At 44.0% G+C, this 16,065-nt stretch overlaps 1 protein-coding gene across 2 annotated transcripts in view; it reads left to right on the plus strand.

The window, feature by feature from the left end:
• Window positions 1-16,065, plus strand: part of SH3BP5L (SH3 binding domain protein 5 like) — a 74,814-nt gene that overhangs the window by 32,831 nt on the left and 25,918 nt on the right. For both annotated transcript variants that reach the window (XM_086924384.1, XM_086924385.1), the window contains exons 3-5: window positions 5,695-5,757; window positions 11,016-11,144; window positions 11,703-11,864. In XM_086924384.1, coding sequence (XP_086780510.1) covers window positions 5,695-5,757; window positions 11,016-11,144; window positions 11,703-11,864 — 354 coding nt within the window. The remainder of the gene's footprint in view (window positions 1-5,694; window positions 5,758-11,015; window positions 11,145-11,702; window positions 11,865-16,065) is intronic.

Here is a 16,065-nt window from a genome sequence, read left to right on the forward strand (position 1 = left end):
AAGGAGTACTAAAAGGGAACAGATGTAATTAATGAGTTATTATATAGCGCTGGCTAGACCCGATGGAATCAGACCGCTTGACATGAGGGACAATAATGTTGCAAATTTCATCAGTTAAAAAATTGCATAAGTATCAAGAAAAGCATTTATAGAACATAGAGGACAATGTGAATGGAGCAGGAAGGGAAAGGGGATAGGGTAAAGGGGTAGGAGGAAGACAGGATGTAGAGACGAGGGGGAAATCTGCCCAAGGTCCGGCTGGGTAGGTGATGTCAGGGAGGGGGAGTCCACAACCCATCTCCTCTTTAGCTAGAAGGTAGCTCTACCGGGCATCAGCCAAATCGCTAGTTCTCCATAGACTGGGGTAAGTTCCGCAGGGTCCAAGTCCTGATGTGTAGGCAAGTTAGGGAATAGGTTCAAGGTCTGGTCAATGTCCAATTGTTGACCCAGGGAAGTAAAACAGCGTGTAGGGGACCACTATGGAAGCCATCTTGGGGTCAGGCATGGGACTGTACTGTAAACTGGTAATCTGGTGGCCATCCTAAGGTTAGGCATCAGGCAGTTAAAGTCAATATCCAGGACAACGGCTGCCATAAAATAACAAAACCAACGTGCACACACCATCACACGCACAGACATGCACAAGCACACACCAATGTGAGCACACATTCTCAAATGCGCACTAACGCACACAGACAAGCACAAAGCCAGAAACATCCAAGAACACAAACCCACATAAAATCCCATGCAAAAACACCCAAATACATGCACACGCAAACACAAGCACACACATGCACAAGCACACACAAATACGCTCACTCTCATATACACGCAGACCCGCACATACAGAAACTATCAAGAACACAGGCACACATACAATCACATGCTCCAGAACAAAAATACCTAAGGACGTACACACAAATACATGCACGCACACACACACACACCATCACACGCACAGACATGCACAAGCACACAACAAATGTGCGCACACACTCATAAGCGAAAAGAGGGCGCACATACAGAAACATTCACAAGCATACATACAATCCCATTGTCTAATACAAAAACACTCAAATGCACACACCATCATACGCACAGACATAAGCACACAAACAGAAACATCTGTGCGCACAAACACAAGCACACATAGGATCACATGCTCTAATACAAAACACCCAAATACATGTCCACACCATCACACGCACAGACATGCACAAGCACGCACAAATGTGAACATAATCTTTCATAGACGCACATGCGCACACACACACGTGCGTCCGCACACACCCCCTCATACACACAGACGCACACACAAAAGCACTCCCATGACACATTTCTCCAGGACTGCCGCAGCATTGATGGCACACAAAGGCAGAGTCAGCGGTACCGATGTCCTGGGGGCACCTTGGTGTAATGGAGCCTATCTCTCCTCTGAGCCGCCATCTTAGGGTCAGGCACTTAAGGGTGCACGATCGTGGTTGGGCTAAGAACATAATGGCAACAAACATTGTCTTGCAAAAAGAGGGGGAAAAGGCCGGTACGAGCCTTACAGAATGGACGCTGTACCTTATGGGCAGGATAGATTGAGTCTCTCTTCATCTGCTGCTTTGCAGGTGAGGAGGTAATGGGCCTTTTACCAGAGAGGTCACGCAAGGTACGCATGTTGTCTGTGCATGTCACCACCCCAGTGAGCAAGAGAATCTCTGATGTGTTTCCGCATGATTGAGAGTCCAGCCCAGAGGCCGGTCTGAGTAGATGTGCTGAGCTAGGCAGGATATCATACTTGCTGGTGGGGTGTGTGCATTAAAATAACTTGTAAGAAAATATCTGTACTCATCCATAGCCAATAAAGCAAACGTTTGGACATACGGTTTTTCAGGTACTTACACTTCAGAGACCTTTAAAGTGTGTGGATTTCTTGTTAACTTCTTTTCTTCATTCCCACTTAAGAGGTGTGGGGGCAGGGAAACATCACTGACAAGTGGTAGCTCAGTGGTACAGTATGGAGTTAGAAGGGAAGTATGGAGTTAAAAGTTCTGGTGACCTGCGTTCTACAGGACTCTCAGCTGTGAATGGTCTTGTTTTCACCTATTTTTCTCTTTACCTAAAACTGTAATTTTCATTTAGTGCTCGATGGCTAGAAATAAGATCGTACGTCCGTAGTGAAGTATGGGTCACCTCTTTTAGGATCCATTCATGAATCAAGCGCCTACTCGTGGTCTTTGTACAATCAAGGCATACAAAGAAAATATGTATGCTCCAACATACAGTGTGTCTTGCTCCCCTTCCCTTCCCATGATAAAAATTGCCCTTATTAAGGTTTACTCTCGACCCGTTCCCACTGGCCAAGAATCTGCTACCGAAGATCAACTGGGCCTTTTTCTTCCTACTATCGTTGGGGGGTGATTTTAATTGCCAATTCGAACTCCTTACTGATTCGAGCAATACCTCCCCTGGTGAAGACCACAATGGCTAATCCCAGACCCACAAATTCAATCTATCAAAGCATGGACCCCTCTGGCATTGCTATTTAACTCACTCACTCTTGTACATTTGTTAAGAGCGTGCAATGGCCGAACAAGACCGGATACACCAGGGCAGACAACGCTCAACAGAGTAGGCCAAGCTTCTCTGTTGGATTACACTACATTCTGGTGGAAACCCGATTATGGCTAAAAGTCAGTGATTTCCACATTACTACGAGGCAGGATAGCAACCATAATGCCCTGATTTGGGTTCTGAAGTCACCGAATTTGGGTCTCTCCAACTCCACATGCACTTCCACACCCGTGAATAGTATGATAAGTTTAACAAATAATAGAATGAAAGCCAGGTGGGAGAAACAGTCAGCCTACCAACTAATAATTCCATCTATGATGAAAATGTGGGAGGTAACATCTGCAGAGGGTCTGATGTTGGATGCTGGGAAAGTTGCCACAATTCATCAAGAGCTAGCATCAAAACTGGAAGACATATTCTTCCCAACAGTACGAAACAGGCCAAATACTCAGCCCAAATGTACCTGGTTTAATACCAAATGCCGCAAAGCCAAGCCTATTGGATGCTGTGAAGGCAAAGGACAGGCCACGCATTAAACTAACCTGGGCTATGTACAAAGAGATCACTTGCCAGGAGAGGAAAATGTGGAAACTGGACAGATGGGACAATCTCGAAATTGCACTATCGAATAAGGACATGAAGTCCTTTTGGGCCATTATGAGCATGGGAGACACCCAAGAGAAGTCAGCAATTGAGCCAAATATTGCCTCTGAAGTGTGGGATAAACACTTTCTTTCCCTCTACTCCAGTTACGAAAATGAAATTGAAGCCCTTGTATTTCAAAGTAACACCCGAGTCATGCCAGAGGGTAGGGGGTGGGGAGGGAAATTACCTTATCTGAAGTGACGAATTCCATAATCCTGCTCCAAAGCAACAAAGCTCCAGGCCTAGATAAATTACCAGGAGACTTTTTTGGAGAGGAACCAACAATCTGGGGTCCATATTTGTGGACCCTATTCAAGCCAATTTGTGAATGCCATGACCCCCCCGATACTTGGTGTGGGGCAGAAATTGTCCCGTATTACCAACAATAGGCCGATTTAGTTTGATCGATGTATCCCAAAAACTCTTCGTGCGGTTCTCCTTGATAGCCTCCAGGCATGGATGGAAGAAGAGGAGATATTGATCCCCTATCAATCCGGATTCAGGAAAAACATCTCAACCATCGACCAGATATTCAGACTCCAACTTCTTTTCTGGAAAACTGTGGTAATAGAGGGTGGGAGCCTCTACTTAATATTCGTAGACCTGAAGTCTGCCTTCGATCTAGTACCCAGAGAGAAACATTGGGAGGTACTCGGAGACTTGGGGATTCCATCTTACCTCCTTAACATTCTGGTGAGGCTCCATGAAGAAAACTTCGCGCAAGTGAGATTTGGGAAACATGGCAAACTTACTCCCCCTTTTCCTGTTAACAAGGGGGTACACAAGGGTTGTGTGCTAGCACCTACCCTGTTCTGCCTATTTGTTAATGGTGTCATTGAGCAACTCAGAAAAGTTCAGGATAATGATGCACCCAGGCTAGCATCGGGCAAGGTCCCAGCGCTGATGTTTGACACCCTCCTACTTTCACAGACACCAATGGGAATCCAGCGCACTCTAGAGTGCTTAGATACGTTCTGTAAGGCCCGGGGGCTGGAGATAAACTCTTCCAAAACCAAGTATATGGTGTTTAATCCTGTTGACACATCTCGCCCAAATCCACATTTGAATGCCTTCCCCCTTGACAGAGTGACGGTGTTCGACTATCTAGGCGGCACTCTGACTGAGCATCTAGAGTGGGGTCCGCAGATGGCTAAGGCCAGCCTTAAGCTAGCACAGACACTGGGAGGGCTTATGAAACAGTACAGATCCTCATCATTTAAACCAGTGGGGCCAATAGTTGAAATTTACAAAACTCAAGTGGGGGTGCCACAATGTATGGGCAGAACTGTGGGGGCATCGCCCTAGCACTAGTCTGAACAAAGTGGTGAATAATTTCATGAGAAAGCTACTAGTTCTTCCACCCAACACACCTCTCACTCCATTGCGACTGGACCTGGGTATTAGGCCCACCAACGAATAGCTGGCTCTCAGACCTCTGACTTTTTGGCGCCGTCTCCGGGTGACCCCAGAACTGCCCAATTATCGTTCCGAGCTCAAAGAGCTCTTGAGCATCCCTGGCTCTACCAAAATAAGCATGTTAGGGATCGCTGTACTCAGCTGGGGAAAGCGGACCTATGGAGATCACCACGGGAGTCTTGTCTCCTAAACCCAAGGTTGGAATTGGTAACAGCCTATAAATCTCATAGGCTCTCTGCCATCCAGGAAAATCCACATTGTGGCCGACTAACCACAGAATTTTTATTGATAAAGGATGAATATAAACTGGGATTTTTCTGGATGATATCCAACCAACCTTGGCTAGGAAATTATACATGCAGCTCAGATTAGGGACCTTGCCTCTCCATGCCAACACAACCAAATGGTCCAAGACTCGTTCTAGTGAATGCCCCACCTGCAACGACATGGAAGAAACTGAGCTACACGTTCTTTTCTTTTGTCCTGCATATGCGTTATCTCGCCGGCGTTGGCTCACTTAACTTTGCAAGAACCTGGACTTTGTGCATTGTGCCGAAGCATATAGAGTACTAAAATAAGAGTCCCACTCACCAATTGTTTTTGCCGTTTCCCGTTTTCTTAATTCTATGTGGTACGTGCAGAGGACTATTTTAACTTAGCGACATTTTAACAAGGTAATAGTCTACCCTTTCCAATCTCATCTTCAGCCATTTTAGCGGTTTGAACTATTTATTACAAACATTTGCACTGAAATGAAGTTTGAAGATTGATGCTTTTAGAGACTATTGTAAAGCATTGCAGAATTGCACTAGGATTTGGCCCCTAGATAATTCAGTTTCATCATACCTTGGATTATGGGGGCCCCTGGAAGTGATTTGCCTACAATGCAATGTGGAATCATGTTCTCTTTGTGCAATATATATGGAGAAATTGTATATATTTTGTGTATTTTGATGTGCTTTTATGGTCTTTGTGACCGAAATAAAGTAGTTTGGAAACTGCATCTAGGACTTTCAAAGGGTATCCATGACCCCACTTAACAATGTAATTTGTTAACCTTTCCTCCCACAGGAAGAGTTGGAGCAGCTGAACCAGGCTAGCGAGGAGATCAACAAGTTGGAGCTGCAGCTGGACGTGAGTTTAAACACTTTTTCAGCAGTCATACATTCATCCATTTCTTTAGCACTGGGTGACACGTTTTTCTGTTGTGGTAAGATCTATGCCTTCAAAATGAACAGGGAATAGTGAGGCACACTGTTTTAGATAAGTATTAAATCTGTGGTAAATCTTTTAAAATTTCTTGGGTGCACATCGGTATCCCCTCTTGCCTGAGGGAGTCAAGTCAATACTCTGTAAATGCACGTAAGTTAAACGTTACTTGGTGTCCCCCTGTTGCACTCCAATGTGGTAATCTTTCTTGGTTTTGAACAAAGTCCACAAATATTCCTGATTTCTTTAAGTCAATAAGTTGTTTTTTATTGCGTTTTCATGACATCATATTGATAAATCAAATTCATGCATCTATGAGAATTATCTCAAATTCTTGAAAACTCGGATACTCAACATATTGAGTCAATCACCCCTATGCATTTCAGGTCATTGGACCCTTCATCAGGGGACTGTACATCCTGAAAGATACAGAGTGAATGTAAACCTCGTGGTATCAATATCTTGTATTTGTGTTCAGGATGAGTTAGATGTGATTAAAGGCTCAACTGACCTTTATAGACGGCAAACGTCATGAGACTGGTCTGCTGTCGCGAGATTTCATGACACGCTTGTGGACCTGTGGCACAGCCCTCCTTTGGCCTGGCCCTAGGCCTCAAATTGTTACCCTCATTCATTGCCGGTGCCATTTTGTTTGCATTTTGAAGTTCTTATCCTGTAGTCCAGTTTTGCAATTTTATGGGAAGCAGCATGCAAACTTGGGGGTAAGGGCTCCTAAGCATGGGAATCCGTAGGCCACTGGACTTGGCTAAACTAGGAGGTAGTAGCCCCTCCATGCTCTGTAGGCTTCCTCGTAAGTTGGGATTTGCTGACACTACATCCCCTCCACTGGCTCCGTTACTGAGCTGCAATTCATCCGATCTCTGAATTACATCGACTTGTTCCTGAGATGGGGAACCGTTGTGCACTGTGCTCTATGGTCCTTGTCCTAGGTGGGACTTAATAGCATATCACACGCCATGCTTCTTCCCTGGGTCTTTGCGGTTCCCAATGCCCACTTGGCTTGCTCCTGATCTGCGCCATACCAACACTCCACACTGTTTGCACCTGCCCCAGTATTTGATTGTACCTTGGACCTGCTGACTATGACTCGACACTTCACAGTGTGTGAGTTGTGAGCCCATGCAACCATCTAGTGAGCCTTTCCTGGGGATGCAATACAGGGTCATACAAGCTTTGTTGGGCTTGATCCAGCGGGTTACCATCAATGGATAATCTAACACCAAATACTAGCCTGGGCCCATAAATTCATTCACAACACACTAGCAATAACTGCTGGGGTCCTGTTTTTGTAATTCTCTAGATTAGTTATTTCTAGTCCCTAACTAATCTTTCACTGATCTTAAAGTTATTTCTTCTGGTCAATGGACCATTAGTTGAACTAGTTGATAAATGAAGTGTCATAACATTTCAGTATACTTACAAATTGGAAATGATGACAGTTGGGATGTATTTTAAATTTTATCTCAGATTAAATTCATGTGAACCACTAACACAATACAGAACAAACTCTGTCTCTCACAAGAAGGAAGATTCAAATAATCAAAATGCATTCATTTATACTTTGCAATGACACTGCATGAAAGGGAGAGGATGGAGAGAAAAGCAGATAAGCGCATACACAGATTTATTTATATTTACCCAGAATGGTGTGAAAACCAACTCTCAGGCCTAGGAATTGGTAAGGGTCCTCCAGGAAAGGTATGGCAAACAAAGACTTCAGGACAGGAATTAGGACAGGATTCAGGACAGGACAGATGACCTCTTTATCACCGACGCTTGCGTAGCACCCCCTCTCTGACACTCTCTTCGTCCTCGAGATTCTTCTGCGATCTTCTTCTAAATTAAGTTGCTTAAGATAATTGGTTCAGCAATTTGATTCTTCTTCTGCATCTCGTTCTGGGACTGCTCCGTGCTCACGGACAGCATCCCGGTCTCTAGCTAGCTAACTAATGCTACCTCAATTATACCTTTCTGTATGCTAGTACCACCCATTAATGTTTCAAACTTATGAAATTACTAACTCTGATTGGACAGGCAAGGGGAGGTGATCATCACACCATGCTTATTTCCCATTATTTTCTTTCAGTTCTTTGTTTTAAATCCCACCCCTTAAGTTTTATTCATCAGTCTTTATTCCCACTCGTATTCACAATGTAATTGTCACCTATTGGGGAAAAACCCTGTAGTTTCCATCCATTTCAGTGGACTGTCTTTCCGGTTCTCATGAAAGTATCCACTGGTACCCTTGGACGAGGTTCAAGTTGACATTGCGTCTTCTAGCTTGGTTGCAGTACGCATTTGGGATAGAACGAGAGAGAATAGACTGTGGTTCGTGTTTCTAGGCCCATAATAATCACTATTGAAAGTCAAAAAGACAAATGTTAAAATAAATGGTTTCACTGTATTCCACCTATCTCTACTCTAATCCCATTTACTTATTATTAATCTCCCCGCATTAGCATTAGTAGAATAGCTGGGCTTAGTTTTTCGGCAAGCAGGTGGCAAGCATGTGCGTTTCAAAGGGCCATTTTGTTAGCTACTGCGCAAGCGCAGAAAGTTCCCTCCAAGCGAAAGATACGCCCTACTACGTAGATACGCACTAAAGATTTTCGGTTAGCGGCCGTTTTAGAATCACCCTTGAGTTACTGGTTAATAAGACATAGGCCAGCTTCGTTCTTACTAATAAATGTTTGTGTAATGCATGTTATTTCCACAATACAAGTTTAGTACGCGGTTAGTGGTTACATGAGCAGAGTCTGCTTTTGAGTTTGGGCACAATGACCCAACCACAGTGTTCGCCCTTTTCCTCGGAAGCACCTTGCTAGTGCTTCACACTCCCTGAGCCTCCTTCTGAGCTTGGTCTCTCTTGCAGTACATACTTCTGAGCTTCAACTATATGGTAGTTCTCACGCTCTGAGCTGGGGCTTAGCAACAGTCCACATAACCGCTGCTGCGCATGACTGGGACTTTATTCCAGTCCATTCTCCCTGAGCGAACCCTTTTTTGCAGTCCAGACTCCCTGTTCCTACTCCTGGGCTGAGTCTCTCCTGTAGTTCACACTCTTGAGCTGTGAGTTTAGAACTGTTCCTATTTTCTGGTCTTGGTCTTTGAAGATGCCCACACACCCTTGGCCTGCCCTTTACTGTGGTTTAAACTAGTCTACACCCCCTGAGTTGGGGCACTGCAGCAGTCCAAGCTCTTTGCATTTTCCCGAGACTGGATGCCAGGAGCCATCTGCTTGGCTTATTGTTGAAAGGGAAGGATCAAACTGTAGTGCCGGTTGTCAGTATCAGCAAACTAGAGAATGGGCACGTCCTGGTGACTTTAAAGGTGGGGGGGGGGGGGGGGGGCAATGGGTGTTGAGATTGATTTCAAATATATTCCTATTTCTTGTCCTGCATTTCAGATAGTAGGGCGAAGCTGTAACCTGTTGTACACTCAATCATTGAAAGATTTTATTTTTTATTTTTTCATTTGACTTGCATTTAGTATCTCTGGTGCGTATAATTGTGGTCTGTGTGCTCATGGATAGACTGCGTGTGCGTCTGTGCTGTCCACCATGGCATGCTTGAAATTGCTACCATTCTCTCCCTTGAGCTCCAGTTTGCTTAGTCGAGTTCGCCCATAACTGGGTGATCATTTTAAGAGAGACGGTTGAAATTATTTATTGTGAGCATGTTTAGTTAAATATTTATTTTTTAATTTTAATCTGTTTATGGAATTTTTCATAATACAGAACAGTGCATGAAAATGTAAAGTTCGACACTGATCCATCATTTCAAGGATACAGCATTTCAATCCAACATTCACTAATAATATTAAGTAATATAGGCGGGGTGTGAAAAGTATGATACTACCAAGTAAAGTCTAATAAACCTGTGGGACCCCTCCTACCCCAGACACCCCCCTGGGAACCACTTGCCAAGGGGACATGGCCAAGTTCCTCTCACCAGCAATTTCAAACCATTCCTCTGTAATCTTTCCAGGGCATCCAAATCTTTCCTGCTATGTTCTGGCAACCCTGAGTGGCGTACACGGTCTCTTTTGCCCCATACAACTATTCATATTTATATCGGAACAATGGGCCTAGAGTGACCAGTGTGAATCCAATGCCACCCACAAGATTGATCTCTTTACTTGTGTTCAAAATTAATGTAATCTAGGACAATTCCCACAACGTGTGAAGCCATATTCCTGTTTGCCCACAGATCTTTGTCGGTGTCACTTTTCCCCATTTGGAACATCCTCGTCCTGGTAAAATGTGCTTGGTGTGTATCTTGATCTGCACCAGGCGGAAGTAACTCAGCACTGCTGGCCACCTCTCATTGGTATCGACATGCCTCCTCCCATCCCCCTTCTTCCAGAATGCCCAAGTCTCTTTCCCCATCTATATACTAGAAGAGTTCCGTATATCTGACATACTGCGTGCGTGCTCCAGGAGGCTGCCATCAGCCTGGATTGCAGCCGCAGTTCCTCTACCACTCCTGTACTTTGCCACTTTGTCTCTAGTGCATGGTGTAATTGTATATATCACAAATGTTGGATATCTGTTAACTTGTACTGGCACTGAAGTTCCCTAAATGAAAGGATTGCACCTGTGTCCCAAATGTCCCACCGAGTGGATATTCCCAATATATCCCTCCGTTTCCATCCACCTACTTCCGTAGAGGGGTTTCCAGCTTTGCCCTCCCTTTCCACCGCAAGCGCCCTTTCGCTTTTCTTCCAGAATATATATATATATATATATATATATATATATATATATATATATATATATATATATATATATATATATTAATATATATATATTAATATATATATATATATTAATATATATATATATATATATTATATTGTCTTCATATTTTTTGCCAGTCCTGAAGCTCCCTTACCTTGGTGGTAGCTGCCAAGGACCATTAGGCATTTTTTAAAGACCTACTCTCTATTCACCCTCTCTCCCCATTATTTTATAAGGGCAAACAACTTTGTGTACAGCATGGTGCAGCCGTGTGGGTGTGCGGATAATTTAGTAGTCTGCCTAGATAATAAATTCTCCATTTTGTTCCTGCTCGAGGTGTGAGTAGATGGTACAGAACTATGTTGTATTTCCTCCTAGCATGTAGGTAACAATGAAATAATAGTCTCTTTACCACCTACTGCAGGAAGCCCGGACAACGTACCGTAAAATCCTCACGGAGTCAGCCAGAAAGCTGAACGCTCAGGGATCTCAACTAGGTAACTGCATTGAGAAGGCACGACCATACTATGAGGCCCGCCGGCAGGCCAAGGAGGTAAATGGCACACAATGACAACAATCACTGCACATTGTCACTGTACATTCCTCAGCCTCATCCTAATCTCCTGGCATCCTTACAACATTCACTGTGTATCTGCATACCTGGCTACCCTGGTTGACTAGTACTTTGGCAGTAACCGCAGTCTTTCTTTCCATTCCTACACTCTTGTGCCGGCAGTCTCTGTATGTCCCCTCTTTCCTGCACCATCTGTGGTTCTGTAATGTTCATCTTCAGGCACTTGACAAATACTTGCCAACTTTTCATTTGTACTTCCCATACAATAGCCCATTCATCACACTAGGTCATCTTTATCTCCTCATTCCACTTTTGCCTCTGTCACTTTTTGTCTCTTCTCCATCTGTCATTTAGTTACTCTTATCTCTGTTTCAACCTGTCATAGGGGTGCTCTCTTATCTTTTTACTTTCTGGGACAGTTGCCATATTTTTCTATTTCGTGGCGAGTCCCTTTTTTTCTAATTGTTTCTCGCATTCCTGTTGTTTGCTTTCCTCTTTTTATGATAGTGTTTTTCTTTTCTTCTTCCTCCTTGTTAGGCACAGCTGGAGACTCAGAAGGCTGCACTCCGATACGAACGAGCAGTCAGCATGCACAATGCCGCCCGGGAGATGGTGTTTGTGGCTGAGCAGGGATTGATGGCTGACAAAAACCGGCTGGACCCAACTTGGCAGGAGATGCTGAACCATGCCACAAGCAAGGTGAGGAGTGAAAAGAATGTGCAATCCAGGCTTTCATGTCATCGGGTAACCTCTTCATGCCCTACTGTGTTTTCTCCAGAATGCTTCTGGGCTTCTTGATAGCTGCAGATATACATTTGTATTCCAGAAAAATGTGGTAAACCTGGCAAAGATTTCATATCACATTCTGCTTACTCCAGGGAGTGATGTTTTTGTTGTTGCTTGCATTGTGTTTGTTCCAGTGTGTGGTACTGGACTCTGTTGCCTTCCCTTCTGTGTGTTGTGTAATATAATAGTTAATTTCATTTTGTTTTATTTATTACTTTCAGGGCTTTTTAGCTCTTGGCTACACTTGTCTAGTTTTTGGAGGTCCTTTTGCATTTTCTTTTTGTATATGCCAGACCTTCTGCTAGCAGGTGCCTGTTTCTTTGTGATACTTGGTACTCTGTGCACATTAGTGCGAGTACAAGGTGGCTGATGGAAACAAAGGATCTTTTTTATGCTTACTTGAGAGATGAGAAAAACGTACAGTAAGATAATACCTAATATAACTCACTTTTTTATGGATTCTCATCACACTTCTGTTGTTTGTAATCGTAGTGCATAGGGTGAGTTTAATTGTACTCCATGTGGCCATCTTGGTAGGACTGACAACTGTCTCTGAGATTTGAATTTGTGACTTGCTAATAATTACAGATTTCTATTCTATGAAGAGTTGTGAAACAGGTGTTAAATTCTTCATCATTACATTTCTTCAAAATTGACTTCAACAATATCAAGCAGGCTCAGTTTAATCAAAACGCAGATGGTCAAAACAAAGATTGCAGCTATCGCTAATTCAAAATTCTTCGTTCCCCGTTTTCCATACAATGCTGGTTTTCAAGACCAGATAGCACTCCTGTAAAACCACTTTTAATCTATGCAGTGTCTTAATACAACTCTTGATACGGAGTAAAAGCGAAGAGAAGTGTTTGGGATAGGAGTACCACATTTTTCTCCCTCTTCCCCCAAATAGTGTGCAATGTCCTTTTTCAATAGCACGGTTCTCTGGTTGTGTAGCCGATAAGTTATCCGGCCTAACGAGATGGCTTGGCTGTGGTTTTGGTAATTTGTTATACTATTTTAACATTGTGCTTAGTTTCTCTGATGACTTGTTCATCATAGTTGTGGGCGGATGGGGGTGGAAATGTTTGTTTCAGACGTCTCTTGGTGCCTCTGTTGTTGTTGTTATTGAAGGGGCTGTTCTGTAGAGTGTCTGATGGCAGCAGCTACATATCCCGCATAACAGACCCTGACACATTATCCGTGCAATAGAGGATATCCTTTCTTAAGGTAGATTAAAGGGCATTTTCCTTTGGATAATGAGATTTATAAACCAACATGCCGGTAGCGAAGCTGTATAGTCTCTGCCATAATATTGCACTCACTTAGGCCAACAAAGATTCTCTGGTTACACGGCTCTCAATATTCCATTTGTCTGTCGGTATTTCGAAAACTATTCATGCCCTGAATAGGCAAGATGTATGGTGTCAGCCAAGTAGTAACTGCTGAGATTGTAAAATTACTCTAGTCATACGTACGGGCAGACAGTGCCTGCGATAGAACAGGTCAAGGCACACTTTGTTTTTGATGAGACATCCCAGTCAAAAGCACACCTCCCAAGACATCGCTGGATAAATGATTGCAACTCCAGCAGGAAGAAAGATTAACGTTATCAAAAGTTCTCTAGCATCAGCATGTAAGAGTTGTTCTGAGACCATGAATGACTGTTCTATTCAAGAACAGCACAATCCAGTTAGTCTTTCTGACAAGTCCCTGTTCTGCAGCCTTGATATCCCGCTGGAGGCTGGGCCAGCGGTAAATGCAGCAGGCGACACCCACAGGAGGATCCAGTATCTGCAAGGCAGTCCATCACCACGGATAAAGGTAGTAACGATGATGGACGCAGCAATGCATGGCTGCAGAGGAGCTAGTGGAGCTGGCTGCATTTGGGCAATCTAGTCGCGGGAAAGGAGGCAGAAGCAGTTCAGGCAGGGGGTCCTGGCCTACGGCTCAGTGCATGTCCAGAGATGGACACTGGTGGGCAGGCATCCCTGGGGGTGCAGCACGCTTGCACTGGCAGGAGTGGACCAACATTGGCAATCCGCAACACTTCACAACTGTTGGTGATGAGCAGCACAAGGTATGGTTGTCTTCAGATGTAGTGCAGGGCACCTTCATGTACACTCAATCACCTGACTGAAGGGTGTGGGAGACCTCAGAAGGGTAGTCGGCTGAGGGAGAACCTGAGAATAGAAACTGTAGACACAGTGAATAAGTTTTCTGCACACTGGAGAACAACCACATCATCGTTTAGTTGCAGGTCTAACTTAGCTGCGGTGACAGGTGGGGTTGAAGGCAACGTCATAAAGTGCCCCATAACTATTTTGTAGGGGTTCAGTTTGATTCTTTGGTTGGAATGGCCCAGGTTTACTAGAAAGATAAAGGCAGTTGTCTGACCACTTTGTTTGGGTTTCAGAACTATTCTCTCTTTCTAACTTTCCTTCTAATTTTGGATGATTGGTACAATGACAGTGGTGATTTGTACCTAAAGCTTTGCATATCTCCTGTGCAATGTGTGAAGTGAAGTGCAATCCTCAGCTGCTTGTGTGCAATCCTCAGCTGCTTGAGCGGAAACCCACAATACTGCAACATGGGATAGAATCTGCGAGTAAGCATTTAGCTACACCTAAGCCATCCACCTTTGTACATGGTATGCTTCCACTCCGAACACATAATCACAAGCCCATAGGGATAGGTGGTCCTTTTTGGCATCTGTATAAAGTCCATTTGGAGATGGATGAAGGGGCCATAAGGAGTTGTGCTGAGGGAATGGCTTTCAGTCGCTTACCTATATTAAGTGATTGGCAGATGACACGAATAGCAATTGCTCTCATTAATATAAGGAAAGAAAGGGCATACCAGTGGGTGTCTGTGGCTTAAATCCTTCTGTCCCTTCTCACACAGAGCTCCATGATACAACCAGAAATGTTGGTGCGTCCATGCACCACGAGCTGTAGGACGTCCAGCAAATTTTGTGCATGGAAGCAGTTTTTTTTATATATATATCTTTTTATTGACATTTTAAATAAAACACAGTACTGCAAAATTTCACATTATTTTCGAGCACCTTTCACCAGCCCCCCACCCGCTTTCATCCTTCACTCGTTGTTTGATTCTTGGTCAAAATCCCACATATCTGGCCTCTCTAGTCATTCATCCATTCCAAATTTTCTCCTGTTTCGGGGTGCAACCATGACTTTCGTAGACCATCCATTCTGCCATTATGCACCAATCCATATCGTGTTTCCATGCCTCTACGTCTGGGGCCTGTCTGGCTCCCCGTAGCTGTGCAATATTTCTTTTTGCCACTACTAGACACATTGTCCACCATGTCCATTGTGCTCTGCTGATGTATGGCTCTTCCCATATATTCAAAACACACTGCCTCACTCTCTGGAAACAGTTGCAATCAGGCTAAGGGCAAGAGTTAGAAAACCCCTCTGCATCCAGAGAAGTCCTAAGTTGTGCAGAACTCTAAAGGCATACTTTGAGTCTCTTAATAGGTGCAATCTTTTTCTCAGCAAGGATACAAGCTCCGGTAAGGGCAACAAGTTCCGCAACTTGAGCATATCTCACAATGGGTAAGTGGAGGTTCTCAACAGTCTGATTTACAATGCTTACAGCACATTCAGCAATACGGTCATCCGCAAAATAAATGAATTCACAACTTGATATTGGTGCATCTGTAAGGTCAGTGTGCAGAACTTGGTTACATGTCTTGGGGTAACTGAAAAAATCCCGGGGTCTCCTCCCTCACTGATCGGCATCAAATATGTGATTTTCAAAGCTGGACAACTGTTGTGGGACTTGTGGTTCTGCTGGATGTCCCCTAAGAACAATCACTGCTCTTTGGTCAGCGGTTGAACAATCTCCATATGGAACTCTATTTACTCATAGGGAAAAAATAGAAAACCTATATGTCTTAACCCCTTCGATGCTGATGACGAGCTCAGCTCGTCATCACCCACGGGTGGCGTGTGCTGATGACGAGCTGAGCTCGTCATGTATCGCGGTAATTTAAATAATGCAGCACAGCGCAAAAATCGACGCAGCAGCGATGCGGTTAACCACTCTGTTTGTATATAAGGGGTATATATTGTTGTGACATGACTGAAGGAAA

This window comes from Lissotriton vulgaris, chromosome 5, assembly GCF_964263255.1.
Source record: "Lissotriton vulgaris chromosome 5, aLisVul1.2, whole genome shotgun sequence".
Taxonomy (NCBI): Eukaryota; Metazoa; Chordata; class Amphibia; order Caudata; family Salamandridae; genus Lissotriton; species Lissotriton vulgaris.